The sequence below is a fragment of the Ammospiza nelsoni genome, chromosome 6 (assembly GCF_027579445.1).
Source record: "Ammospiza nelsoni isolate bAmmNel1 chromosome 6, bAmmNel1.pri, whole genome shotgun sequence".
Classification (NCBI taxonomy): domain Eukaryota; kingdom Metazoa; phylum Chordata; class Aves; order Passeriformes; family Passerellidae; genus Ammospiza; species Ammospiza nelsoni.
This window is the reverse complement of record NC_080638.1, coordinates 20118084-20145618: the sequence shown is the minus strand read 5'-3', so window position 1 is coordinate 20145618 and position 27535 is coordinate 20118084. Positions and strand designations below refer to the sequence as shown.

The 27535-nt window shown below is 43.5% G+C and overlaps 1 protein-coding gene across 2 annotated transcripts; it reads left to right on the top strand.

Moving 5' to 3' along the window:
- PHRF1 (PHD and ring finger domains 1) lies at window positions 1-27022 on the top strand. Of its 2 annotated transcripts, none has more exons than XM_059474108.1 (18): window positions 1-150; window positions 5821-6050; window positions 6378-6500; window positions 7954-8186; window positions 9130-9213; window positions 10201-10322; window positions 11946-12043; window positions 12594-12766; window positions 14181-14310; window positions 14620-14759; window positions 15559-15746; window positions 16499-16618; window positions 18406-18560; window positions 19417-22185; window positions 22887-22963; window positions 23507-23767; window positions 24804-24932; window positions 26062-27022. In XM_059474108.1, exons 2-18 carry the CDS (start codon window positions 5960-5962, stop codon window positions 26194-26196), a joined length of 5028 nt encoding a protein of 1675 aa, XP_059330091.1. In that variant the 5' UTR covers window positions 1-150; window positions 5821-5959; the 3' UTR covers window positions 26197-27022. The 2 variants fall into 2 exon arrangements, with proteins under 2 accessions (XP_059330091.1, XP_059330090.1); XM_059474107.1 differs by having other exon boundaries at window positions 22887-23038.
- The last annotated feature ends 513 nt before the right edge of the window (window positions 27023-27535 follow it).

Genomic DNA, 27535 nt, shown 5'->3' with positions numbered 1-27535 from the left:
CCGCGGCAGGCGCGGTGGTTGCGCCCGCTGCCGCCCCGTGACCCGCCAGTGTTTCCACAGCGCTTCCGGGGGCGCGGCGGCCGTGGGGTCCCGGCTGCGAGCGGGCACCGGGCGGCTCCGGCCGGGATGTGAGCGGGGGCTGCTCCTACGGTGAGTGCCCGGGCCGGGCGGGGCCTGCGCGCGGGGTGGGGGCCGGGCCGGGCCGGGGGGCCGGGCCGTGGGAATTGGCGGAGCGGCCGACCCCCGCCCCGGCTGGGAACAGCCCCGGTCGCTCTTTCAGTGTCGCTCTCATAAACAACAACGACGGCAGCAGCTTTATTGGTTTATTGCGTTGTTCTCCGACGGGAGACGCCTCTACGGGAGGGCAGCCCCGGCTCGGGCTGGCCCCGGGTGCTTCCCGGGTTCCCATGGGAGCGCCCCGCGGGATGCAGAAGGGCCGAGCGGGCTCGGGAGCCGTGCAGCTGCCTTTGCTGCGGCAGAGACCCGAATAAATGTACCAAGTGCGTGTAGAAATACAGCGAGGGGACTAAACTAAACCCCCGGGGTTTCCGGCGTGTTGTGTCGGCGCCTGTCCCTTTCCCCCGTCCCTTCTCCCTCCTCCCGCCCGTTCCCACTGCTGGTGTGCACACACACACGGGTGTTGGAGGAGTTATCCGCTCGCAAGTACAAATCAGGAGCTGCGTGCGAGCTTTTTTTTTTTTTTTTTAAATCGTGTATTAACTTATCGCCAGGCCGCGTTTAGAGTTAACTTTGCCTTGAGGGAGCTGTGCCTACGGAGAGGTTCTAAGCTGTGTCAGCGGTGCCTTTCCTTTGCCGCCCCACGTTGGGTGACAGTGGGGTGGGTGGGATGTTTGTAGTTCCATTCACTGTTTTTCCTGCAGGTTGTTGCCCCGTCGTGTGTTGCTGGTGTGTTTCAGGGGTGTCTGTTTTGGGGTCTTTCTCCGTCGAGCTGTGCACAGAATATGAAAGTGTGTGAGCTTTTTGTTTGGGTTTTCTTGTTTGTTTGGGTTTGTTGGTTTTTGTTGTGGTTTTTGATTTTCCCACAGTCATTCCCATAAACAGCAGGGGAAGCTGTAGCTAAAGATGGGACTAGTGTGAAAGACTGATCCTGAAAGGGAACTCACCAGTAAGGGTGACTCTTCCTAAGAAAAGAGGCCTGTAAAGAAAGAGGAGGATGAGCAGAATTGTAGTTAATTCACAGCTGGAATCAGAGCCAGTTGCTGCAAGGAATTGGAGGCTGGGAATTCCATACAACTTGGCTGCTGCTTTGAATACAGAGGTGCAAAATGCTTAGCTGCTCCTCTGGGTAAGATGCTGTACTTTCAAAATGCTTTTGCAAAACCTGTGTGTTGCTTTGTTTGCATTACAAACTCCCTAAAGAATGCACTGTCAGCTCCTGGGGAAGCTTTGGTGGGCAGTTTTCATCCTGGAATTCAGGGTGGCTAAATTTAGGGCAGGGCTGGGATGGGTGGCAGATAAGCACTTCCTTACCTACCTCAGGATTAATTTTCTGTGACTTATCTATTGGGTTCTTACGTGCTTCCACTTAAATTATTGCATAGGCAGTTCTGATTAGTGGTATTTAAGAGTAAATTTTTTTTTAAAATTTAAATAGGGATCTAAATTTAGATTTAGGGGACTTTTTTGAAGCTCCCTGTGCATACTGGATTGGCAGTGCACAACTCTGGGCTGTAGGAGTGTCTTGTTAATCTGAATTATTTCCCTGCCAAGTTGTCTTAATTTACCTTTGGAATGTGGTGATGGCAGATAGTAGTCACACCATAACCAGATTTTTTCCAGCTGGGTGCAGCAATGATTTTGACAGCTCTAACTTTCTTTCATTGACTGTAGCATATGAAATTGTAAACAAAGTTAAATGATTTCTGATGTGTGACATTGCTTTTCCGGAGAGAACTGAATTATTTAGTCCATTGGGGGAAAAAAAACAAAACCAAGAAAAAACACAACCAAACCCCCTCCCCCCAACAAGCCAATAAAACACATGTGCCAATGAGAACTGAAAGCCCAAATGTTTGAAAATTTAGTAGGCTTAAATATAGTTATAAGTGTTCCTTAGAGCATGATGGCTCAGTAGTGGCCCATGTAATTAGATCAGCATTCAAAACCACCCTGTGAGTAAATTCTGTGAGAAACTTCTTCACCTACAAGTAGTCCTGCGTTACCCAATGAGGTGAAAGTAAATGCCATCTGTAGTAGCTCTTCTCTTTCTAAAAAATGTAGAAGGTGCCTAACAGTTGGTGGAGGAGGAGATGGGCTGGTGCCAGGAGGGACAGTGCCCGTGCTGGGAGAGGCACTCGCTGTTGTAGAGCTCGGTGGGCTTTGTGTCAGGGGACGTGGAGCTCCTGTGTCCTTTGCAGGCTGTGCCTCGTCCTGATAGCTGGAGACCTGTGCTTGCCTTCTCACTGGAACATACTCCAACTGCATTAAAATACTCATCTGTGGTAATGCATAAGGACTTCAGTTCAAAAAGCTAAATGTTTCCTGAAGTGCTTGTTTGATAAACACTTGTTCTGGAGGAAGCACTTAATCTTCTCTGTTGTTGAAGCCAGCAGAAAGCCCTGTTGCTAATACAGCTTGAAGAAGGTATTTGTAATTGCTCTTTGACTGTACTATTAACATGACTTAAGGCATCTGTGTGTAAAAGTGTAATCTGTCTTAGCAGCAAAGCCTGGGCTTGCAGCGTGTCCTGCAGCCTGTGCTGCCACAGGGACACAGCCCTGGGAGCAAACCTGGCTGGGCCGTGCTGAGCTGAGCCTTGGGGAGAGCACTGGTGCGAGCAGAGCGATCGAACACCTGCCATGCACTCGTTGCCTCTGTGGTTTGATGTTTGTGTAGGGTTCCCTAAGTGAGAATTTGAAAGCAGGGGATGTTAAGGAGGAGGGAGGATGGTGCCTGCCTTCAGCCAGCCTTGTGTGCGAGCTGTAATCCAGAGCCTGCAGAGATAAACTGTGTGAGTGCGAGAGGCACCTGCCCGAGGAACTGAGGTGGGGATTGCTGAAAGCATCAGTGCTATTGAGTACAAGGGATCTCTGGCCAGGTTACCCTGCATCTCTGTTCCTTCCTTAATTCCTCTGACAGACTTACAAAGTGGGATGCAGAAGGGAGGATTGGTGCATGTGAGAGCTGCTTGCAGCTCAAGTGCTGTATGGGGAGTACTGCACACCATGGCAGTTTCCAAGTGACCTAGCAGCAAGGGGTTGGGTGCCACAAGGGCACGTCCTTCACAGCCACAAAGCTAAAAGCAGCTGTAGTTCCCTGAGTCAAATGGCCTTCAGGGACAACTGGTTGCTTTTTAGCAGTCTGGCCTTTTGTGTTACAGAAGTGCAGAGTTAAGGGTTGCCTTGGAGGAATGACTGTCATCCCCTCCTCAAAGAAACTTCTTGGTTAACTTAATAATAAAAATGCTTTCCATCTATTTTGTATTTGCTAGTTGTGGCTCAGGGGGGTTAGAAAAATTCTGGTATGCTCAGTGCTGGAGAAAATGGGGCTTTTGTACAGGTGGGTGAACTCTCTGAAGTGTATCATGAATGTGTTTGTGTTTAACGGTGGCAATTTGTTTGAAATGTCTCCTGTAAAAAAACCCAACAACTGGGAAATGCTGCTTATTGTTCTTAAAAAATAGAAGTAGCCTCTTGTATATAGGTGTATAGTCAACCATGGTTTCCTTCTTTTTTTCTTAAGAGCAACTGCCCAGTGTGGAATAGGTTGTTTGTAAAATAATATTTCTGATGTGCTTAGAAATCTCAAATCCACTTCATCTCTTCATCGCTTAGTTTCTCCTTGTCACTTTCCAGCTAGCCACAAAACAGACTTTTTTACTGACAGGATTTGAAGACTTGATTGTTTGCTGCAATATCAGATTTTCTTTAACTCAGAGTTTTGCCTCTGAGCAAAGTACAAGCTTGCATTAGCAGCATAAATATGTCCGTTTAGATTGTCAAGTCACAAGTGCTGATTTGTTCACCTCTGTGCCTAAAGGATAGCTTTCCATGGGGTAGCAAGGCAAAAATACCACAGGTAGTGGTTTTATTCCACTACAGTGAAGAAATGAATGCTTGGAAATGTAGCAAGGTGTGTGTTGGTCAGAACTGAGGCTTGTAGGAATCACTTTTTGAAACAACGATCTTCCTTTGCTTTGAGGACTGGAGAGCAGGGAAACCAAGGTAATGGCCATAGTGAAGCAGAGGCTTATCCATGTTTTTGGTAAGCTGTGGTTGCCCTCCCTCACCCTCAGTGGCTCAGGAGTGCGGTGGCTGGCTGGGTGTGGCAGTGCCAGCCCAGCAGGGACCCGCTCTGCTCCCGCAAGGTGCCCCTGGAGCAGCGGCCCAGGTTCTGCACAGATCAAACACACGGGTGGAACGCGTGCCTGCCTTGCCCTGCTGGGGGACTGCTGCTGCCAGTCCTTCCCTTTTTGTGTCCTGCCCTCACGTCACCACAAGCTTTGCATTGCTGTAGCTAACTGAGCTTTTGGGAGGATGTTATATAATTGAGTTTCAGCTTGAATAATTCATACATACGCACTGCTGAAACTTGAAAAATTCCGGGTGTTTCTTTGTATTTTTTTCAGTTGCATCATGGAGTAACTGGCTTTTGATGAGTCTGTGTATTTTCAGCCAACAGAAATTGTTTTTAAACAGTTTTTTAAATGCTCATGTTAACAGCCACAAATAAAAATGTAAGCCTGTCTTTAAGCAAGATTCTTACTGAAATTAGGAGAAATCTTTAGGGGAACTTAGTTGTGTTGAAACTTAGTATTCTTTCTTTAGAGTTGCTGTTTTTTTTCCCTGACCACTGAAGACTCCATTTGTAGTTTGGTCTACTTTTTTAAGGCTCTCTACTTTTTTAACCTACATTTTTAAGGCTCTCTGGTGCAAAGCTGTGCTGTGTGGCTTAAAGAGGGAGTGTGCAAAGGTACAGATTAAGAGCACTTGAATAAAACATAGTGTTTTGATCCAAAAAATCTCTTAATATGCAAAATATGTAATGGGGAGCAGGGAGAGTGGGAGAAGAGCACCTGATTGAAACTTCTTTGCCACTCTTATAAAAGAATCCTTTTCTTTTTCATATTGAGATATGACACCTAGCTTTAAGTGTCGGTTAATTATATATTTTCATTACTTGCTTATAGAAGCTTGCCAGGGGTCTGTCTGCCTTAATGCTTTGTAGCATTATGTGTTAAAAGCTCTGATTTAATTGTCATTATGAATTTGGATCATGCAACATCTCCCAGTATCTGTCAGTTTTACTGCCAGTCTGTGCTGATGCACAGCAATTAATGTGATTGCATTAATATGCACTAAATCAGATCTTATCTTTTCCATGGAGTAATGGTTGTGGGGTCTTCAACTTCTCTATTTCTGGACAGAGCTGTGCAAAGCCCCTTTTTCTTAAATAAAGGACTGAAACTACATAATCTTTATTCTTTTTTTCAATCAGGCAAGGTGGAGTATTTTTGATTTAAAAAACATATTGTCATCCTGTTAGGCTTTGTTCAAAGGGCCTCTGGTCCCTTCAGTTTTGCAATGAATTGCTGGTCCATGGGATGGTTTTAGTGTTTGTAGGTTTTCTATTGTTATTTTCAGTGGGGAGTTCTGGTTATACTTTCGCTGTCATCCAGGATCCAGGAGCCCAGGATCCAGCTGAATCTCTCACGTGCACTGATTTTCACAGGCAGCTGCTTTGATGCAGCTCAGCAGGGCTGTGGAACCTCACACAGCAGTAGCTGCTTGCCTGTGGCCCCCTGTGAGTCGGGGGAAGGCTGCTCAGAGGTGCAGGAGCCGTGTCCCCTCTCACACTCAGGTCTCGCGGATGCGCCCGACGCTCTGTGCCCGCCTGGTGCCAGCCCTGCCCCGTGCCAGCCTGCCTGTCCTGCTGCTGGAACTCTGCACTCCCTCCCTGCCCCTGCCTCTGCCGCCTGCAGGGGCTCCCATGCCCCGCCATGGATGATGACAGCCAGGATGAGCTGATCAACAGGAACGCTGCTCTGGGAAAGGGCAAGAGGCAGTGTCTGGCCCTCCTCAGCGAAACAGGTAAATGGGGCTCTCTGAGCATGCACCTTTCTCCTTTGAGGTTGTAGAGCCTATAGATTTACCCTCAGAAGGCTGGTAAAGATGTATTTGTGACCATTTGTCACCTTTTCCCTGATGATTTTTTTGTTTTGCTTCACTTCATTGCTTGTGTGTGTATCAGACTGCTGGCATGCTTCCCTGGAGTTTCTCCAGATGGGCAGCTTTGATACCACTGCAGAAATCTGGGAGTTCACTTCATCCATAATGCCCTGATGAGGGGCTGCTCTGCCTGTATGTCTGCATCAAATAAGTGTTTCCTCTCCTCTTCTCTTCTGTTCTCTTTTCAAGAAAGCAATGGTGGGAATAGCTGGGATTCAGAAGATGATACTGGTAGTGAAGAGGAAGATAATGACACTGAGGAAGAGGGAGGTGGAGAGGACAAGGAAGAAAGTGAAGATGAAGAAACAGAAGGTAAGCTCTGCTCATGTGCCTTAACAGGCATTTTTAAATAACTGAGGAAGAGCAAGATGAAAGCTGTTCTTCTGGAAACTAACAATGAAACGTAAATCCACAGATGCTGCCCTGTCAGGCCGATGCCAAAATCCTACAGTAATAAGCAAACAAGTAATAGTGCCCAATTTCTAAACTTTTAAAGCATTTGCATGTTTGAAGACTGTCTGCTGTCCAAAGCAGTGGAGTTGTAGTCAGCAGGAGTGAACTCTGCCCCAGCATGAAGAGGAAAAAAAGTCAAAGTTGCAGCAATGGCTCATGCTATTTTTTCACTTATGAAAAGCATGTTTGTTAGTTTGCTTTGGCATGGGGCTCTAAAGTGAATGCTGTGATGGGAGTTCTGGAAGTAAATTGCTGTAATACCTAGGGAGGATGGAAGATGATATGACTAATTTTTATTGGAAAAAGCAGTGTGAATATCATTTGAATTTGTTGATTTTACTGAAAACGTACTCTGGAGATACATGTACTTCTGAAACTGCTACACTCTAATATTTGGATAGACAAAAATAGATTTTTATCTGCTCTAAAGCTTGTTGAGAAGGCAAGAGCACAGTTTTCCAAGTTACTAGTTACACTGATTTAAACACAGACCAAAAAATTGATGCCAGGTGCTAAAAAGCTTTATTAATCCATCATTCAGAGTATTGTCTGTTATGTCCAGACAGGAGAATTCAGTAGAAAAGACAAGGGTCTCATTCTCATAAAAAAAAGCAGCCCAACAACAGTCCTCGCTCAAAGTGAGTTGGGTTTTAAGTACTTTTTCTTGCTTCTTGAAAATATCAGCTTAATTCACAGGTTTTAGGGAAAGACTAACAGATCTTTGTATTTATATAAAAACAAAAATACCTTTCAACAATGTGTGCTGAGTGCATAATTTTACTCAAAATCAAGCTTTAAGTGGTCTGTAAGGCACTTAGATCCCTTGGCTCACAAAATCATACTTTACTGGTGAAATCTTTCATTTGCTGTTCTGCAGTAGAGTGTGTTGCTGCTACTTTTCCTCTGGAATGTCTCTTAAAAAAACAAAAGTTGGGTACACGGTAACTTTATTATAACTTTATTTTTTAACTTCATTGCTCAGTGGTAGCCTAACCTGTCTTAACTGTCTTTAGATAATCTTTTGCTTTTCTGGTGTCTGTGATTTTAATCTCTTGCAAGACTACTTACATTATCCGGCTTTATTTTTCACCAGAGTAATCCATTGCTTTTTAGTGAAGGGATTTAGGAAGCAAGAAAACAGCAAAAAATATTGCCTTAAACTGGGGAGACTGTGCTTGACCCCTGCAGCCTCATAAAATAAGCTTACTTGGAATGTTCTGTGAACTGGACCCCTGTCCTGCCCACCCCCTCTGTCCCCATTGCTGAAGCCTTGCAGCACACACAAGCTGTTTTTTATCTCTCACTTCTTAAGATTGCGAAGATGATGAGGAGGAGGGAGAAGAGGAGGAAGAAAATGAGGCCACTATGGAAGGAATGGCTGATTCTTTGAAATCAGAGCCACACTTGAACGGAGTGAGCCTCTCCTCTGATGAGGATGGTGAAAACTGCCCCATTTGCCTCAACACATTTAGGGATCAGGCTGTTGGGACTCCTGAGAGCTGCTCCCATTACTTCTGCTTGGACTGCATTGTGGAGTGGTCTAAGGTGAGCTGTTTTGTCTGTGGTGTCCTGTGGTGTTCTGGTGTGCTCTGCCCCATCCCCTGTGATCATGCTGTTGTCCTGTAATGAGAACAAAACACTGTCATATTGCTATTTGCTTTCTTAAGCTTTTTTAAACAGACTTGGGTTACTGCTCTGTTTGGCAGGATTCATGTTTGAAGTCTGGATCTGTTTTTCTTGTACCTGTCCTGATTTGTTCTGTTCTCTGCAAGGTGTAAGGTCACAACCAAGTGTGTTTGTGGGCATCTACAATTCTTTTGTTTTTTCAAGTTGAGGTACTAATTTTTCTCTATGCTTGGATATATCTGCATATCTATCTTTATATTTTCTTGAGTTCTGTATTGTGACCGCTGGATTGGGATCTGTTGCAACCCTGAACATCTAAGCATAGAAAAGACGTAAAAAAATACTGACAATTGGGAGCTTGCTGTGAATTCACTTTTCAGTCAGAGTTCCTTGCCACCTGTCTAGTTGCCATAGTCATAATCCAGGGTGAGAATTACAAAACTTACAGTGCATGCAGCAGTAGCAGTGGTGATTAAGTTTTTAAAAAAGCAAATAAATCGCTCTTACTGAATATATTTTTAAGCCATTTCTAGTTACTCATTGTGTAAAGGAAAGTAAATGACTTAAAACATGAGCACTATTTCAAGGCAATGTTTGGTAGAACTTTGATGTTGCTGGCAATTGAATAATAACTAAATTGCTTCAGTAAAATAAATGCTTCTCTAAAAATGCATATGTAATAGAACATGTTGTTTGTAAACCAGATAAGTCAGTTTAACGTACTTGAAATGTCAAGATCAATAGCTGTTAAAATGACTACTACATTAATTTAATGCTTATTGCATTAATAATTTAAGATTACTTTTAAAAATTTGAATAAAGTGATGCACTTATTAACTGTATTGGGATTTTTTTTTCCTAGAATGCAAACTCTTGTCCAGTGGATCGAATCCTCTTTAATTACATTAACATTCGGGCACGTTTTGGTGGTAAAATCTTAAAAAAGGTAAGCCTTTGACTGTAGCAAACAACCAGGCCATTTGGCACAACATTGTTATTCAAAAGTTTACACTTTTAGGCTGTTTATGTAATGCTTGCTATCTGAATGAATTTTTTTTTTTCTTATTTTGAATTTGCCTTTTAAGGAACTGTGACTTTTTTTTGCTCCTTAACCTTACTTTCTGCAATATTGTGTTGTGGCATCATTTGTGGTGGTAGAAAAAGGGTGTTTTTTGCAACTGCCTGTTTTGTATAATGGACATTTGACTGAAAACTGTTCTTCATGAATAACCCTGTCTGCGTGTGGAAAGTGCCTTGCATTCTTCAAGTGCTGTTATAGGATGTATAGGAATAATCTAGACTCTCCACAATCTCTTCCTTATGTCCTGCTGCCAGCAATGCTGTGTAGCAGTTGGGTTTGGAGGGGGAGAGAGGCACAAGGCAGGAGGAGAGCCCTGAAGGGCACTGGTTGAGTGTGCCAGTAATTGCTCACAAAAGAACATTAAAGAGTTGTCACTGCTCTTAATTGATATCAGAAAGGTGTTGGTTTCCAGGGGACATTTAGGGATTTGATGCTTTGTTTTCATAAACTGATGGTTTATGATGGTTTATTATTGTTTGCATTTTAACAGAAGTGAGAGTTAACATTGAGGTAATATAGGAGACAGCAGTTTGCTCTTTTCTTTAGTCTCATTTTTGGCATCTTTTTGTTTGTTTGACTACTTTTGATCTTATTTGTGGATTTTTGTTTTGCCTATTCTTAACATGCAGTTTTCTACAGTCATTTGTGCCCAACAGTAGACAAGTTAAGTAGATGTTGTCAGGTATTTGATCATGCCCTAGGTGTGCTGAAAGAGCTGAGTGAAGGTTCAGGTGTGTAACAGCCATTTTGATTCCTCACTTGTAGGTTTAGCTGCAGGTACTATTGTTGTGTGACGGTGGGTTTTAAAAAGTGCCACGTTCTGCATAAACTATGAATCCCTGTTTTATGTAGATTCCTGTTGAGAACACAAAAACTCAGGGCACTGATGGAGAGGAGGATCCAACGTTCTGTGAGGTGTGTGGCAGGAGTGACCGCGAGGATCGCCTGCTGCTCTGTGATGGCTGCGACGCAGGGTAAGAGGCTGAAATAAACCTGCATGATTGCACGTAGCCAGAGTGGGGTCCTCAGGCACTGTCTGGTATGCAGGCTGCCCCTTGCTGTTCTCTTCAGGCTCACCATGTGGCCAGCCGTGTATCCATGTGTTCTAGTGCAGACTTCCATCCCCATGATGTGATGGATCCTTTCCTGGTCATTTAGCAGTGTTTGTGTGGAGAGTCCTGCACACATCAAGGCTGCAGGGCACCAAAACAGATGACCACACCTTCAAGTGATGAAGGTGTTTGGGCTTATCCATGCAACATCTGGGTGTGGGAAGAGTAGAACCTTACATGCTTTATGTTTCCTTGAGGAGAGGATGCATGACATGTCCCAAGTGACTGGGCAGTAGAGCTGTGCAGGAGAAGTACTTAAGATCCACAGTTTTGGGAAATGTTGAGAATTTTCTTTACAGCCACAGCTCTTAAATGATTCTCTTACTCTTGCTTGCTTCTGTTTCTGTCCTCTCCTTGATTAATAAAATGAATGTTTAGGTAGAGTTGTGAATATACTTGAACACAGCTCTGGCCCTACTGTTTTCTGCTAGAATTTAAAGCCCTTGGGCTGCTTAATCAGTCTTCCAGCTCTGTCAGTTTGAAGATGTCAGAAATTGCCCACTGAACAAAGAGAGTTGCTAGTAGAGTATGTAAAATAACTTTTCAAAAATTACTCTGCCAAGCTAACTAGACATCTGCTAAGTCTAGTTTTTCCTTTGTGTTCCGTGTCTGTACACACTGATACACTGACCATACACACATATACACTGATTCATCTTCTGGGAAAAAGACAAAATCAGGAACACTAAAGATTGTTAAGAGTACCATCAGAACACTTGAGTTTGAAATATTAAGCCAAAACAGCATTTCATACACGTCTCATATTCAAGTTCTTTCTGAATTTCCATAAGCCTCTCTCAATCTGAAGCAAACTCTGAATTGCTTCAGATTTTAGTTTGGGATCTCTCTATAGTTACTATAGTTTTTAAATGTATTGTTATTTCTAGTTTGATACAGGTCTTTGATTTTTGTTTCCTTTTCCTAAAGTAAGTTCTTTATATATGCTTGATTTCTAGAGTAAGCAGTTCCAGAAGCACTTCCTGATAAAAGAACTTGCAGTCTTTACTAGCTCTCCATGGCTGAGATTAGCTCTAGAAAAATGTAGAATAGCTTGCCTCAAATGCTCATAAGCATGAGCACTGTTAATATTGTGTTGGTTTATCAGCTTCATCAGGAAATTGATGTTGTTTCCTGGTTGCCTGTCTCCCCAGCGCCTCTGTACTTCTCTTGCCACCATCAGTTTTGGCTCTGCACATTTCTTGCAGCTTGGGTTCAAATGGCAAGTGATTCACCACACAGTGAGGGGAGAATGCTCAGTTTTCTGAGATTTTTTTGAGCCTAAAGTGATGAAAATACCATCTAGAACTAAAACCCTTGTGTAGCTATCAGGTAGCATTGTTTCTCTGCAGATTGATAGAAGCAGATGCATAAACCATAGTTTCAGGCTGAAGAAAATGAATCTGCCATATGTAGCACTGGATAGAAGTGAAATGCTCCCTAGGTAAGGAGCATATTGTTTGATTTTCTGGGTTTTTTCCCCTCAAGGTATCACATGGAATGCCTTAATCCTCCTCTGAGTGAAGTCCCTGTAGATGAGTGGTTCTGCCCTGCCTGTGCCCCCATGGGTGCCAATGGTGCTGCAGGTAAGGGTTTTGTGGTAGCCACTCAAAGTAAATATTTTTCTCCCAGGTTGGATAATGTGAATCATGTGGTGTTTTGAAGACGTGTTTAACCTCTTGGCTTTATCTGTTTCAAGTTGTTTTGATAAGCATTCTCTCTTGAACCTTAAGATTAGACTTGAACTCTTGACTGATGAGAGGATCTTGTTTATGAAGATTTTCATCTGCAGTTACAACCTGTGGAACTGCTTCTTGTAAGCATCCTTTAACCTTTCCAAGGCAATCCCAGCACCACAGTGTGACTGCACTGAGTTACATTGGAAAGAATTTATTAGTGTCCTGACCTCAGATTGCCAAGGTAGCAGCAATTTCTGTTACCTAGAAAAGTGCTATACTGTGATAACAGTCTGAAGCAATGGTGTCTGTGCTCATTTTCTTTCGAGAGGGTAATGGCTGCCTGCAGAGGTGATTGGTTTAAGAAAGAGAATGCTGATTTTTTTTTTTTTTTGTCTGAAATTCTTCAAATTATTTCACGTGTAGAAAGACAAGTAACCTCATGCTGTTCTTGTTGAAGATGCAGATCATGTCAGTGAGGAGGAGGTGGCTGCCCTGATGGCCGATGTTGTCCCCACCACCAGCAGGCTCCGCCCTCACGTGCGGACGCGGGCCATCGCCAGGACTCGGCAGAGCGAGCGCGTCCGCGCCACCGTGAACAGGAACCGCATCACCACGGCGCAGCAAATCCGGGTATCACGGGCACTCCGAGGGGCTCTGCACAGCCCTGGGCAAGGCTTACTGAAACCAGCCCCATTGCAGTAGCTCTGCTGGCTGTGTTGACTGTCCATAGCACAGTGGTTGGTAGTTGTGGAGCTCTTTTAATCTGAGATGTGCAGTATGTGCAAATGGAGTACGGCACATGACCAAGATGCTCTATTTTGAAATGCTGCAGCAGCTTCCTCTCTTAGCTTGCATTTTTATCCGCTGTGAGCAAGATTTTATTTTTATTCCTAGTGGCTATTAATACAAAGTTTGTGCACCACTTCTGGTTTTTTAGCATGTTTATTTGACAGTTGTTTATTTTCTTTTGTCCTCCTTGCCCATAGCAGTAGAACATGTTGACTGCCTTCAGTCCAATTGAAGAGAAAAATTTTGCGTTTTTAAAGTTTCTGTGTTTGTGAAAATCAGTCCCTTGTTAGAAGAGGAAAAAAAACAGATTTTAGTGTCCTCAATAATGTGGCCACATGAGTTCAAACACATTAACAGTACCAGAGAATCTATGCAGGAGAGTATCCCAAATACACAGGGTCCCTGTCTTACTGTATTAAGTATAGTTTGAGATAGCTGCCATGAACTAAGATCCAGCTCACCTTAAGTTTTTATCACATTTTCCCTTGATTTAAGGACTTCCCAGAAGGCTTTAGCAGTTGTTAAATTCATTATGTCCTCCTTAATGGAGATGATCTTCTTTGTCTGCCAAACCCCACTGTCTCCAAACCCAGGTGTTTCAATTTTAACTTTAGAAGAGTTAATAAAATAGAAGAAGTTGATGAATTATTTGATTCATTGTTTATAAGCAATTACAGCTGAGTAGTCAGGGCTATATGTTGAAAAAAATAGAGGAAAGTGTTGTTTGAAGTGAAAGACTTCAAGGTAACTGTTGTTATTTTTCTTTCCTTCCTTACTTGTTGTTTTAGAAGTAGTGTGGAGTCATTTCCTGTGGGTGAGAGGGGTGGTGCATGGGGACTTTACTATTCCATGGTAGTGTAATCCTGGGAACCCAGCACTTCCCGTTCAAGAGCTGTTCTTAGCTCCACTTCTCAGTGTGCAGGGGTGATTACAAATTGTACCTAGAAAGGCACTGTTATTTATTGCCTTTGTCTCTGAACAAAAGTGCATCTTATTTTGGCTCATACCTGGAGTTGACCGAAGCATAATTCTACTGTTTGAGGGAGTGTAAGTTTTGAGAAGCTGGGAGCATGCATGTAACTCTGAAGGAGGCTGAACAGCAAGGTCCTTAATATGCCAGTCAGTGGATTTAAAAATGGCATAATTGCTTCAGTGTCAGCTTGGTGATGTGAGGGGTTTCCTCATTTGAATCTCAAATCCATTTTATAAGTAAATGTTGCTGACTGTATGGTGTATGTTCTAATCCTCCCCACAGCACGTGCCAGGGTACCTGATGTCCTCCCTTCTGGATGAAACAATTGAGGCAGTGGTAGCAGGCCTGAACACAGCCATCTACCAGCGTCCTCTGGCACCACGTGCTCCCACCAGGCAGAAGAGGAAAACTGGTAAGGACATCAGGCACCTCAGGGGGGCCTGAATCCTGCAAAATACATCAGCTGTGTGCTGCCACACCTGCACAGCTGTGGAGGTATCCCATGTGCATTTTCTTCTTTCCCTCTACCCCCTCTGCCTAGAAGTGTCATGAAGGTGGTTTTTAACTGATTCCTAAGGATGTCACTTTTCCTGCTGTGCTGTTGGTGATGTGCTGTATGTCTCTCTGAGCTGCTTTGTGTGTCGTGGGGGGACAGGAAGGGGAGTACAGTGTAAAATACAGTGCCAGCACTTAGCCATATCATTGTTTTTTGTCCCATCAGGAAGGCGGAAGAAAGCAGGAGGCAAAAAAAGAACTCAGAAGAAATCTGCTGCTGGGAAGAAGAGTTCAGGGGCACAGCTGAAGAGGCGCAAGCGTGTGACAAAGAAGAGAAGGGGGAAAAAAACGAGAGTAAGATCACATGTGAGTGAGTTTCTGCCAGTCAGTGCCTGCCTTTTTCAGCCCTCTGTAAAAGCACTATAACATGGGATTCAGCTGGAAGAAATGCCACCTTTCAATGGTAGCAGGCGCCTTTCTTTCTGGTGGAAGTCTGTGCAGGATGTGTCCAGGGTATTCCAGAAAGATGCTGTATGTGGAAGTGAATTGCAACTTCTGTGCTGACATATCCTGTTACCTGGACTGTAGGGGTCAGATTGTAAAGCATGTCCTGCAGGATTTGTGTCCTGCCCTGCCATTCAGCTGTAGTGTTTACTTGGTACTGATGCAAGCTCAGTTAAAATTGCCAGCACCTGTTCTTTGTAATAATAGGCTGTGGGTGTTTGTGGCTGTGTCGTTGCAAAGCCAGTTTATTAGCTGTAAGAGCTCTCAAAATCCCTTTCAGCTGTGGTAGTGTTCTCTTGTAAATTACTCTGCAGATTACTCTGCACCAGCTTGATTCTTTTTGTCAGCTACTTTAACTAGAGTCTGCACCTCAGAGCCAGAACTCCAGCATTTAACAAGGAACCAACAATTTTGAATTGACATTATTAAAGATTTTGAGAAGCTTAATTTATCTGGTCACTTATATCTGATGCATGCAGTTTCCGCCATAGTTACAAGTTTCATAAATACTTTTAAACAAATATAGACAATAAATGCACACCACTTGTGCTGGTGATGGTAGTAACCTGATGACTGTACACAGCTTAAATGAAGAATTTGGGGCTTTAAACACAAATTTACCTGCCCTAACTTAAGTAACCCAATCTCTTTGTCTGTGCAGGGAAAAAATGAGGTTACTGCTCGCTCCCGTATTGCAAGAACCCTTGGTCTCAGTAAACCTGTGCGTGGGGCCTCACTTCCTTCCATGTACAAACCAGCTGAGCCCTCACTGGGGCTGATGAGAGCAGATATTGGTGCAGCTTCCCTCTCTGTGTTTGGAGATCCATATGAGTTGGATCCTTATGAAAGGTGAGAGATCTCTGGATTGTGATCAGGGACCTGGTAATTTAACAGCTGTTGGGTTGTTTGTGCACACAGCTCCATGCTGTGTGCTCCATTTGTGCACACACTCCATGCAGAGTGTGAATCTCACATCTGAAGGCAGCTTTGGGTACACAGCCCATGGTAACACATAATGACCTGTTCTTTCTTTCCTTCTGGGCTAAGTTACTAAACTTGTAAGGAATCAGCCTCCTCTAAAGTGTTTTTCTGAAATAATCAGCCTCCTGAAACTTCCAGTAAGATCTGTGGGTTCTTGAAAGGTTAGAATCTGAAGGAGTCCAGTCCTAAAACCCACAAAATTAAATGGAATCTTCCATGTTTCTCCTTTTCTTACCTTCACTTTTCCAGACACTTCAAATTCAGGAGAAATCTTACTGTGCCAAATCTTACTGTGCCATTGATGCCACTCATAAACTTTGAATTTTTGGGGAGGAGGGAATCTGAAATTAATGTTGGTGAAATTTAGTTTTCCACTGAATACTTCTTTTTGATACTTTCATAAAAGAAAATTGTCCATTTAACATTTTAGATATGAAAACATGCTGTTTGAATCAAGCTGTTCTATTTAGGCAGAACAGAAAATAAGTATATGGCACAAATATTTTTTAATATATCATAATAAAATATATAGTGCTCTCTAACTCTATCTCTCATAGCGGTATCATCTCTTTGATGTGAAAAACATTTCAGACAATTTCAGGGTTCATGTTTTATCACAGTAATGAAGAGGTTCCAGCAAATCCAGATTCACCAGTGAGTGCCAAAAGGAGAGTTCTCTCCCAGTCAGCACTGAGGTCTCACCGTCCTGTAGCTAGACCCGTTTCTGTGGGACTTCCCAGGTAAATGTCCATTGCTATTTTATTATTCTTAGTTGTCTAATGACCCTAACAGAAGAATAAACCTAGTGATCCTCTTTGTTTAACCCTTTTTTTACCCTGTCTTCTAAAAAGTGCATGTGTGTGTATACATGCATGCCTGCACAGATATAGATAAATAACCACATCAGTTTGTGCAAGGATTCTTTTTATGTTGAATACATACACTCTTTCATCATACCTTTAACATTTCTGTTGAAATTTAAAATTCATATTTCCACCGTAATCCAACTCTTCTTACTTTCTGGTTTGTGACTATTTATTAACCCCATTAGTATGTTTTAAATTCCAGTGTCATTAACCTTTAAACAAACACTTGCTCTTCGAGAGGCCTGGGGAATCCAGCTGCACATCCTGAGGATGTGAGGGCTGTACCCACCTCACCCAATTCTGCTGTTTGTTGGAGCTCAGAAAATTGAGGAGAAGCTTGCTTTGATCCTGCAGTTTAACAGTGGCTTTGCTGTGTGTTGCCAGCCTGCCAAGGCCAGGGAGCCCTGGCTGCCCCCCACTGGCAGCCACAGTGAATTTTCAGGGCTGAGGGGTAAGATACAGGGAGCTGGGAGCATGATGAGAAGAAAAGGGATGAGGAAAGTCACTGAGGCATGTACCAATAGAGTCACAGAAAACTGCAAGGCTGAGTGACCTGAAAAGAAGAAAAAAGGGAGCTCAGCTTAAGTGGTTAAAAGGTGTGAAAGGGTTCCATAGCTGCCCTCTAATGCATCTGACTTACAGTGAAAGTTAGTTTCTCAGGATTGGTTCCTCAGAGTTATTTGAGTAGCATATTGATTAGAAGATGGAACTCTTTAGCTGATACTCAGCTCATCTAAAGGCTCCATTGGTCTGGGCTACACTGAGTTTCCTGGTCTGGCCTTAGCAGCTTATTCCTTTAGTGTTCCCATTTTGCCTCTGTGTTGTATGTTATTAGAGATGTTTGGTGTGCATTATTTTAATAAAGTTTACTTTGTTGTCATACAGAAGTGAAATCTAGCTCCCTCAAAGAGCTGGGTCCCTTTGGAAGTTTGTTTTTTAGCAAACTCAAACAAAACAACCCCCCAGATCCCATCAACACAAAAGCAAAGGGAGAAAAACTGAAACACCAGAAGCAACACCAGAAACACCTTATCAGTCCATATTTCAAGAACTGAGAACTTAAACCATCTTCATAAGATTGAGCAAAGCATAACAGAGAGTGTTTGTGCTGTCCCATGTGTGGGAGCATTGCCATTGGTTTTCAATGTAATTGCTCTATGCCATGCTCTTAGCTACCCCCACCAGTGGCACCTTGTGGTTAAACACTGGTTCAAGCTCTGTCATTTTTTTTTTAGTTTGAAGTGTAGGCCTGAGGAATACTTTTGTGTTTGTGGTTTAGTGGGGGTAAGAGAGGCAACTAGGATAGAAATAGCTCTGAAGTGGTAATTAGTGGTTTAAACTCCAAAAATGCATTTTAAATGCACTGGAAAGTTAGTCTTGATATATAACACAGTGAGCACCAGCATTTGCTAACCAAAAGTCTCAGATATGATTACTTTCTTATCTTGTGTTACTCCTGTGGGAAGTCAGTAAAAGCTTCACCTTCTGTTTGTCAGAGAAACATGGGGACTGAATGACTCTAGTGAAGCCAAAACTACAAGTGAACTTCCCTGGCTGATCTCTGTTTATGCCCTTGACTTTGGTTTCTTTTTAATGTAATGTGTGTGTATAGAACAAGTGCTGTAAGAGTAAAGGAAATGTAACCCCTCTGAAACATGCAGAAGCAGCGTGCCTGCCTTGAGTCCTGATCAAGAAGCAGAAGCTGCTCCTGTGCCTGATCTCTTGGGAAGTATCCTGTCTGGACAGAGCCTTCTCATGATGAGCAGTTCAGATGTGGTCATCAACAGAGATGGTTCACTGACAGCAAAGAAGGAAGGTAAGGACTTGGCACATCACAGTGCCATTTGCCTCTTTGTTTCATCCACATCTGCCCTGATCCTACAGGCTGCATAGCTTTGAGCTTGGGATACTCTTACTGAGCCTCAGAATATGTAGGATAGATTCAGTAGCTGACAACAGTCATCTGTTTTATAAGATGGATGTTCTGAAATAGTGTTGCTTGTCTGTGTTTAAATGAGAACTGAGATGATACTGGAGGATTTTATTTTTAATGCATGGTTTTCTTTTTTCAAAAGAGCTGCACGGTGATTTCATGCTTTGCTTCATTATAAAAAATGTAGGACTGGATAGACCAGAGTTATCTTAGGACCCAGTTTTTCTGGCATGTGTCATGCACTGCTGCCATGCCTGTGATCTGTACTTCAGTTTGAAAAGCAGGATGAAGGACCCTAGCAAGAAATTTTTTTGCAAAAGTACAGTTCTAAATATGTGCTACCATCTCCAGCTGTGTTCTCCCTTGGTATGGCATTGCTAGAAAAGAACCTGTTCAAATTGAAACTTAGAGCTTTATTCTTAAAATAAGTACCTCTAACGTCCTCTATTATAGTCATTTCTGTCAATCAGCAGCTACAGGATAATAAGCACTAGTTAGATGATACCTACAGAACAGAATAATTTCTTTCCTAAACATTAGTGTTTTCCTCAAAGATGTGGTGTCTGGCACTAAATAGTGAGTATGTGACCAAAAGAACTGTTGGACTTCCTTATTACTGTGTGGCATGTCTGCAAACCATAGTGGAACTTAAAATAATTAGCTCAGTACTTCTGTTAACATTGGCAGAAAATGTCTGGATATGTCCTGCAAAGCTGAATTGTCTGTTTGTGTGCCATAGCTCCGTTTCACAGAAAATCAGGCAGTGACTCCAGAGTGGAGGATGGTTCAGGGCATACCAGTCCCCCAAGTGCAGCGCTCTCAGGGACCACAGCAGGCAGCTCCATGGCCAGACCTTCCGTCTCCTCGGGACTGGGAACTTACTCCACAGCCTTGTTCTCAGCACCATCACTGAGCAGGAGTGAGTCTGCAGCAAGCCCTGCACAGACTGCACCGGAAAAGGCAGCTGTAAAATCAGAATATTCAATGACACCCAGGTCTGTCCAGACTCAGAATACAGCAACTTTGAGCAGGCATGGCTCAAAGTTAGATGAAATACCCAGATTTAATGGAAAATCTAAAAACTTTGTACCCACTGATTCGTCTTCAAAGCCCCTGAGCTGTAACTTGAATTCTGGCTCAAAAGCTGTAACTGTGAGGCAGCCAGTAAAACCACCTTCCCAGAGAATTGACATCTTTGAGCTTCCCAGGATACCAAAGATTAAAAAAGAAACCAGCAGCAAGCAGGTGGAGCCGGAACCTGCAGGAAGCCAAAGCTGTAATATCCCCAGCTCCTGTATAACCCAGCTGACTGGCAAGGAGGGCACTAATCAGCCAGGAAAGGGTAGCAGGGTGGAAAGTCAGAAGTCAAATTCCAAGGAACCTCAGCAACAGGCACGTCCAAGCGGGGTGTCTTTCTCCACCCATCCTGGCGGCTCTAGCGGTTCATCACTGCTGGGCACTTCGAGGGGCAAAGGCCCAGGCTCTTTTGAGAGTTTTAAAATCAATATTCCTGGGAACACAGGACATTCCAGCAGGCTGTCTAACCCAGGGTTTTGTAATACCTTCCGCCCTGTGGACGATGAAGTGCAGCAGAAGGAGAGTCCTTCACCGCTTTTCTCAGTGAAGAAAAAGCAGGTCAAAAGTGAAATCTATGATCCCTTTGAGCCAACAGGATCGGACTCGAGTTCAGCAAACAGCAGTCCTGAAAGGCTTGGCTCAGGGATCCCACTAACTAATATCACCAGGACTATTTCCATTGAAAATCCCAAAGTTCAAACATTTCAAACTGTCCGTCGTTTCACCCCATACAGGGTAGAAAATATATTTGGATCTGGGACTGACTCTGACGTGCCATCTAGTAACATAGAGTCTCGTGATGAGGTGACAGTGGCAAGCAGGATTGTAGAACAGATCTCTGATACAGAGGAACAAGATAATGTGGATGAGGAAAATGTCCTGAGCAGTCCTTGCACTTCATCTGCTGTTAAGGAAGTTTCTAATACAAAGTGTTTAAAGGAGGAAAGCAGAGAAGGACCCAATGTCTTCTTTAATGCTGAGGAATTGATTAGACCTAATATTAATGTAAAAATAGAACCAGATAGTCCCTCAAAGAGTGTTGAGCAGCAGAAAGTCCAAAAAGTAGAACAAGCAGAGAGGCGATCACGTTCTAGATCCTGTTCAAACTCCAGCTCCCGAAGCAAGAAGAAGATGAAAAGGAAAAAAGCACTTGTCAAAGAGCATAAGAGATCACGTTCAGAGTCAAGAGATAGAGCACACTCAAGGGACCGAAGCTCCAGATCTACCTCTTGGTCAGGTGGGGAAGAGCACGGCAAAACACACACTTTAAAATCCAAGAGCAGGAGGTCTTCTACTGACCGTTCTAGCAGTCACGAACGATCAAAAAAGAAGAAAACAAAGGATAAAACCAAGGATAAAAAGGCAAAAACTTCTTGGTCTAGGGACAGAAGGAAATCTAGGTCACGTTCAGGTACTCCTGGAAGTACTTCTGATTTTTATGAAAATAGGAAAAAGAAAAGACGCTCTCGCTCGAGATCAAGGCGCAGGGACCGCTCCCGGTCGAACAGCGCTGAGAGGACTAAAAGGCGGAAGCACAGGAGGGACAAAAGCTACGAGAGGTATGATAAAGAAAGTAGTTTGAAGTCAAGGGACAGAAAGAGATCCAGATCTCGGGACAGGAGTAAGTGGAGGTCTCGGTCTCGGTCTGCGTCTCGATCTTGGGAGCGCAAAAGCAGCAAATCAAAGGAAAAAAGAGCGCGATCCCGATCACGTTCCAAAGAAAGGAAACACAGATCAAAAGAGACCTTGCTTCCTCCTGCTCCAGAAAAGGATCAAAAACCTCCAGCTGAAAATGTGACCAGGTGTCTGGAGGAACCCCATTCTCTGAAACAAGAGCCAAAAGAGGAGCTAGTACTAGAAGGGCTTTCCATAACCATCCAACCAAATGTCAAACTTGAGGAAATACAGACTGAGACCCCAGTTCAGCTGAGAGAGGTCCAAGAAACCATAAAGGCAGAGCCCATCTGTCAGGAAGTGAGCAGTGAAACTGCATTCCCTGTGCCAGAGATCACAAACATTTGTGCCCCAATTGGTGATGTGGATTCTTTTGCTGAAACAGACTTAATAAATAGTACTGATGCAGCTGTGCTTGGTAGCTGTAGCAATACAAACCTAGAGATTACAGTTAAAATAGAAAATACTGCATTATGTCCATCTCTGATGGAACAACCACCAAAGAAAGAAGTTATCATGCATGTTCCAGCTGAAGCTGCACCAATTCAAAGCTCATCCAAAAGCAAAGTTACAGATTGTGTGAGGGAGGTTAAGGAGGAGTGCCTTGTCTCCAATGAAAATACAAGTAATTTCACTAAACCTGAACTGGAAGTGGTACCTCAGGGTCCTGCCTTGAAATCAAAAGCACCAGTGAAAAGAGTTACCTGGAATCTTCAAGAGGAGGAAAGTGGCGCATTGTCTGCTGGAAAAGCTCCAAGTAAGTTTCTTTTGGGAAACAAACAGCAGTTGAACAGGCTGTATAAGGCTTAGGTCTTTGGTGCCTGGCCAAATGTGGTTGTAGTGTAAGAACTCAGTCATCTGAGCTGGGATGATGCTGTGGTTTGCAATCCTGAGAGCTGGCATTTTGCACTGGTAGAAATCACGAGGTGAGTTGTGTTAATGAATTGGAGAGGACGTGCTGTCAGCACAGCTCAGCCAGTGGCAGCTTGTTCGTTCGTGAAACACATGCAGCAACCCCATCTCTGAGCTGGCAGCCCATGTCCCACCTTTCTGCACTTAACTGGAATGCTTGCTTTGCCTTCAGACTTTATAAATGTTTCTCAAAACCAAGGAGTATGACAGGTGTCTGCAGCTCACTCCTGTGAATGCTGCTAAACCAAAGCTGCCAGAAACAGTTTGGCTTGGGAACCTGTGCTATTTGTGTTGACAGAGTTGCCTGTGTTGTTCTTGCTGGTTACTCTCAACAGAGAACCCAGTAGAAAGCAATTGCTGAAGGGGATGAGAAGTTCTCTATTATCAGAAGCTTTAAAATACAAATACTAAAAAATCCTTTTATCGCTAGTTTTGTTGTTAGATGCTTTTTATTTAAATTATTAAAATAGAATTGGGTTTGAATCTTTGACCAATTGTTTTGTTCTTTGCTAAGATGTTTTTTTTTCCTTCCCTTGGGTTTCCTAGGGATGCCGTTGTACAAACTGCAGCGAGCAAAAGAAGGGGCCTGGAAAGCAGAGGACCTGAACCAAACGTTAAATCAGGTGCAGTTCAATGAGCCTCCTCCAACCAATTATATGATTCCCGAGCCTATGTTTCCTGATCTAGATTCCTCTCAGGTTGGTTCCTATTCCAGCACCCACCTGTCATGGAAGGCATCCCATCTCATCTGTGCCCTCGTTGTGCACCACTCTCCTCTCATGGCAGTGTGCCTTCCTCTGCGTGTGGTACATTTCATGTAGCCTCTACACCTCAGCAATCCTCCTATCATTTAATCTCTCAGGTGCTCCTTACAGTTGAAGAAATGTATCATCTTTAATTTGGCTCTGTACCTGCAGCTTCTGCTTTCAGCGCTAGCTTGCAGAAGGACAGTGCTGCCTGAGAAACTATGAGCTTCTTCCTGACTGTGATCAGGCTGTAAATGTTGGCTTGGTAGCCTTGGTCTGAGCCATCAGTCTGTGCTGCCCAGCAGCTAAAAGGGGATTGGGGCTGCTGGTAGCTGGTGGTGGATAAAGGTGCTCTGAGGACCCTGCTGTGATGCTGTGCGTTGTCAGCACAGGCTTTACAGAGCGGTGTCTGTTCCACAGGTGTACTGCCAGAACATCCCTCTGGCAGCAGCCCTGCCCTCCAGCCTGCCCCCGTACGCCCCGGTAAGCCAGCCCACGGTTCAGTTCATCATGCAGGGCAGTCTTCCAGCTCTGGGCTGCGTGGCAGGACAGAGCCTCACCCCAGAGCCAGGCAGCCTGGCTACGGCATCTGAGCCAGGAATCCAAGCTGCTTCTGTTGGAAGTGCAGAGGAACAGATCAGAGCACCCAAACCTCCAGTGGATAAAACAAAAAACGAGGAGGTGAGTGAATTCATAAAATTAATGAGCTGTTTATTTGAACTTTTTCATTTGGAAGATTTTTAACTTTCTGTACTCTATGTTCCCAGCCCTGCTGGTTTTGGTGACTGACTGTGCTAACCAAAGAGCAGCAGTCAGTCCTCTCTTTGAATTCATTTGGGATTTATTTCATTTCACCTGCTTTCTATTGGTTCATCTCAATAGGACAGAGAGGGATTGCAACATCTGAAATACTTTCTTAAAGTTCTGAAACTTTCTTATGTGAATATTTGGAGGGGACTTTCCAGAAACCACAATGCCCAAGTTTCTCTAAACACCTGGTTTTCTCATTTCCCCTCCAGCTTTGAAATTATTGTCCATTCTCATAATAGTTCTATAAAGAGGTAGAGCTGTATTTTGTTCCTTATCAGCACTGAAAATGCAAAGATAGTAAAACACTGTGGAGATCTTTCAGTGCAAATCCCTTGCTGCTGAGTTTTAAGTTTGCTGCACAGACCATCTGCTCTAGGCACAGTGGATGCTAACACAAGAATGAAAAGAACTTAGCCTGTTATTTTGCCTCATACCATAAAACCAAACAGTAAGATGCATTTCACTCTGAGCCTCCAATTATGAGCAAGTTTTTATAGACTTGTTTTGATGGCACCTGTAATCATTACTTCTTAGGCAACTCTGCACTTTTCACATTGTCTTTAGAGCTATCTGAAGCCTTATATTCACAGTTGTGGTTTGCTGCTTTTGTTGGATGTATGTTTAATTTAGAGCTGTTGGAAGGAAGGGAAGGGACCAAAACCAGGAAGTCCACATTGTAGTCACTTGCTTAAAACACATGTTACATAAAGCAAGGGCTCCTCATAGCACAAACTGGTATTTGTTTCAAGACAGTAATTGACAGTAAAGGAAATTACTTTGAGGTGATTACTTGTGTTGTTAAAATTGTGAAATGAGAATTTTCGTTGTTTGAGCATTTCTAAGAAAAACAGATTCAGAAACCATTCCCAAGACAGCACAAGGTAATGAAGTTCTCTTTCCTGTGCAGTACATGAAGAAGCTTCACATGCAAGAAAGGGCTGTGGAAGAAGTGAAACTTGCCATCAAACCTTTTTACCAGAAGAGGGAGATTACAAAGGAAGAGTACAAGAGCATCCTTCGGAAAGCAGTGCAAAAGGTGAGGGCCCAGTGAAAGGGAGTGGAGAGGAGGAGCTGGGCAGGTCATTACATAGTGGCAGTACTTTAGATTGCACTTGCCATTTCAGCAATTACATGCCATAACTGGGCTAGCAGATCTTTGGACCCTGACTCATACTCTGCACTCCTGTGGTGAAGCAGTAGTTGCTTTAAGCCAGACTCTTTGGTGCCATTGATGAGAGCTGTCGGTCTGTTCCTTTTATGAGGTCATGTTTTCAGTGGACCTGAACATTGCTGAGCTTCAGTTGCTTGAGCTGAAATGTTACATGGTATCTGCCCTGGGTGAGAATGGTCAAATCTCCCTCACTAGGAACTTCAGCCAGAATTCTAGCTGTTTCTGATAAAGTGAGAAATTACTTTGTGCAATAGGTCCTTGAGCATCTGTGGTGTCCCTGAACCTTGGAAGAGGGTCTTGCAATTTTGCTGAGACGAGCTTTTCTCTCAGATCTTAGTGCTGAGTGGATCATGGCTACAAAAGATGCAGTCAGTGGTCAAGGCAGTTAATTGATACCTCAGAGAGCTGTAATTTCTCCCTGCTCTGCATTCTTGCTGTCACTGAGAAATTCCATCATAAATAAAAATCCCCAAGGTAATGGCTGCAATTTCACATCTTCTGTGTGACCCATATGTTTGTGAGAGAGCTGAGCAGTGCCAATTGCTACTGAAGTCATTCTGAACTCCTCCCTGAATAAAGTAACTTGTGTAGGGTCTGTTCTTTCTTCCCTGTCTTAAAATGTGTTCTCAAAACTGACATTCTTTTAATCTGAGCATTGCTTCTTCAAAAACATCCCAAAACTGGCATATCAACACTTCCTTGGTTACCACATGTTGTGTAAAACTGGATGGATGGGTGGAAAAGCCTGTAGTAAAAATGAATCTTTTTGCTTTGAGATGCCTCTGCCTTCAGTTGGTGCTCTGTAGATAAGCTGTGGGCCATTCCTGAAATGCTTGAAGGAAAATGCTGCTCTTGTCTTTGTTTTCTGCTTACGTACCCTGCTCTGGGCCTTGGGGGTCTGTGCAGGAATTGGCTCCCCTGGGCAGCTTAGGGCCTCTCTGCCACTTGCCTGAGCTGCTGTCGTTGACCAAGTGCCCTTTCTGATCCCCTGCAGATCTGCCACAGCAAAAGTGGAGAGATCAACCCTATGAAGGTGGCTAACCTGGTGAAGGCATATGTGGAAAAATACAAACATATGAGGAAACATAAGAAAACTGATGGTGAAGACACACGTGAAGTGGAAAACTGAGAGCAAGCCACAGCCAGCATGACTTGGACTGAACTTGTCCTAGCTGTGGACACTATGGGAATAACAGACCTGCAGTTGCATCCCATTGCAAGTGGAGTGCAGAGAAACAAGATGATAATAGACTTTATCTATGGAACCTTCTCTTGAATTGTTTCCATATGGGAATGAATTTAGGAATTTTTTTGATTACCTACAGCTGTAGAACTAAATAACAATCAAATGCCTCAGACCAGCAGAGTAATTCGAGGGGAAACACAGAAGAGATTCATGTTTGGAACTCCCGGATTGCTGCAGTTTTCAGGGTTACTTGATCGCATTTTTGGGCTGTGCACTTGTCTTGCTAAAATTTGAAACTGGACACCACTTTTCATACAGTATATTGAGAGCTGTATACTGTTTCCCTTGTGTTTATTTATCGAAATATGGATTGTCTTTAGAAATTTCTGATTTAATACTTGAAATGTTGTATTTTTAGCCTGTTGGATGGCGAGCAAAGCTTTACTCGCTCTGGCATTTGGGGATTGCAGAAATGACCTAACCTTTATAAACTGACTTCAGAAACACTGCTCAAGCTGTGGTGTTTATTTACATTCTCTTGGAAGTACCTTGTTAGTGAAAAAAATTAATTTTGGGGTGGGAGATTGTGTTGCACTTGTGTAAATAATGCACTGATGGCTGGTTTTGTGTCTGCCTTTCAGGAAAAGCAAAACAAAAAGCAAGCATTGTCAATTTTCCATAACAAACCCGAAGGATAAGGTTGAACTGATGTACAAAGCAGAAATGTGACAGAGTTTATAAAGTTATTTTGAATGGTTTTTGTCCTGTAGCAGGTGTCATTTGTTTGTCTTGCATTAGCCTCTTGGCCTGGCTGTTCCATGTAAACCTACAGGCGTGGCTCTTGCATAAGGAATACTGTGCTTGTGGAAGATGATTGGAGTTGGATCATCCTAATTGTCCCTCCTCCTCTGCAGGAGGACTGCAGATTCCTATCAAGAATCAAAGGATTCCAGCACACAGTCTGGCTTCATCTCAATGGCTTTAGCAGAACTCTTTGCCTGCAGGTACTGCAGAGCAGCAGATCTATTTAGGTGACCGTCTGAAATACAGGCCCTTAAATGATACAGCGCCCTTGAACCTGACTTGAATCATTCCCTATCAAATCCTGCTGGGGAGGAGATGTTTCACAGAGAAATTGAAGAGAAAACCAGTAAGTTACAACTCAGAAGCTGGCTTTCCCTTCACGAGAACTGGTTTGGAGAGTTTATTTTTTTACTATTTAAACAAAACAAGCCTATATACCAGTAGTGTATGGACTGGCACAATGCTTCACTCCTGTCAC

Bases quoted from the DNA above. Each gene is read 5' to 3' on its own strand.
- PHRF1 (XM_059474107.1), top strand. From the start codon at position 5,960: ATGGATGATGACAGCCAGGATGAGCTGATCAACAGGAACGCTGCTCTG. The intron at 15,747-16,498 runs GTGAGAGATCTC...GTTTTATCACAG, and splicing joins GAGTTGGATCCTTATGAAAG to TAATGAAGAGGTTCCAGCAA. The intron at 24,933-26,061 runs GTGAGGGCCCAG...GATCCCCTGCAG, and splicing joins TTCGGAAAGCAGTGCAAAAG to ATCTGCCACAGCAAAAGTGG.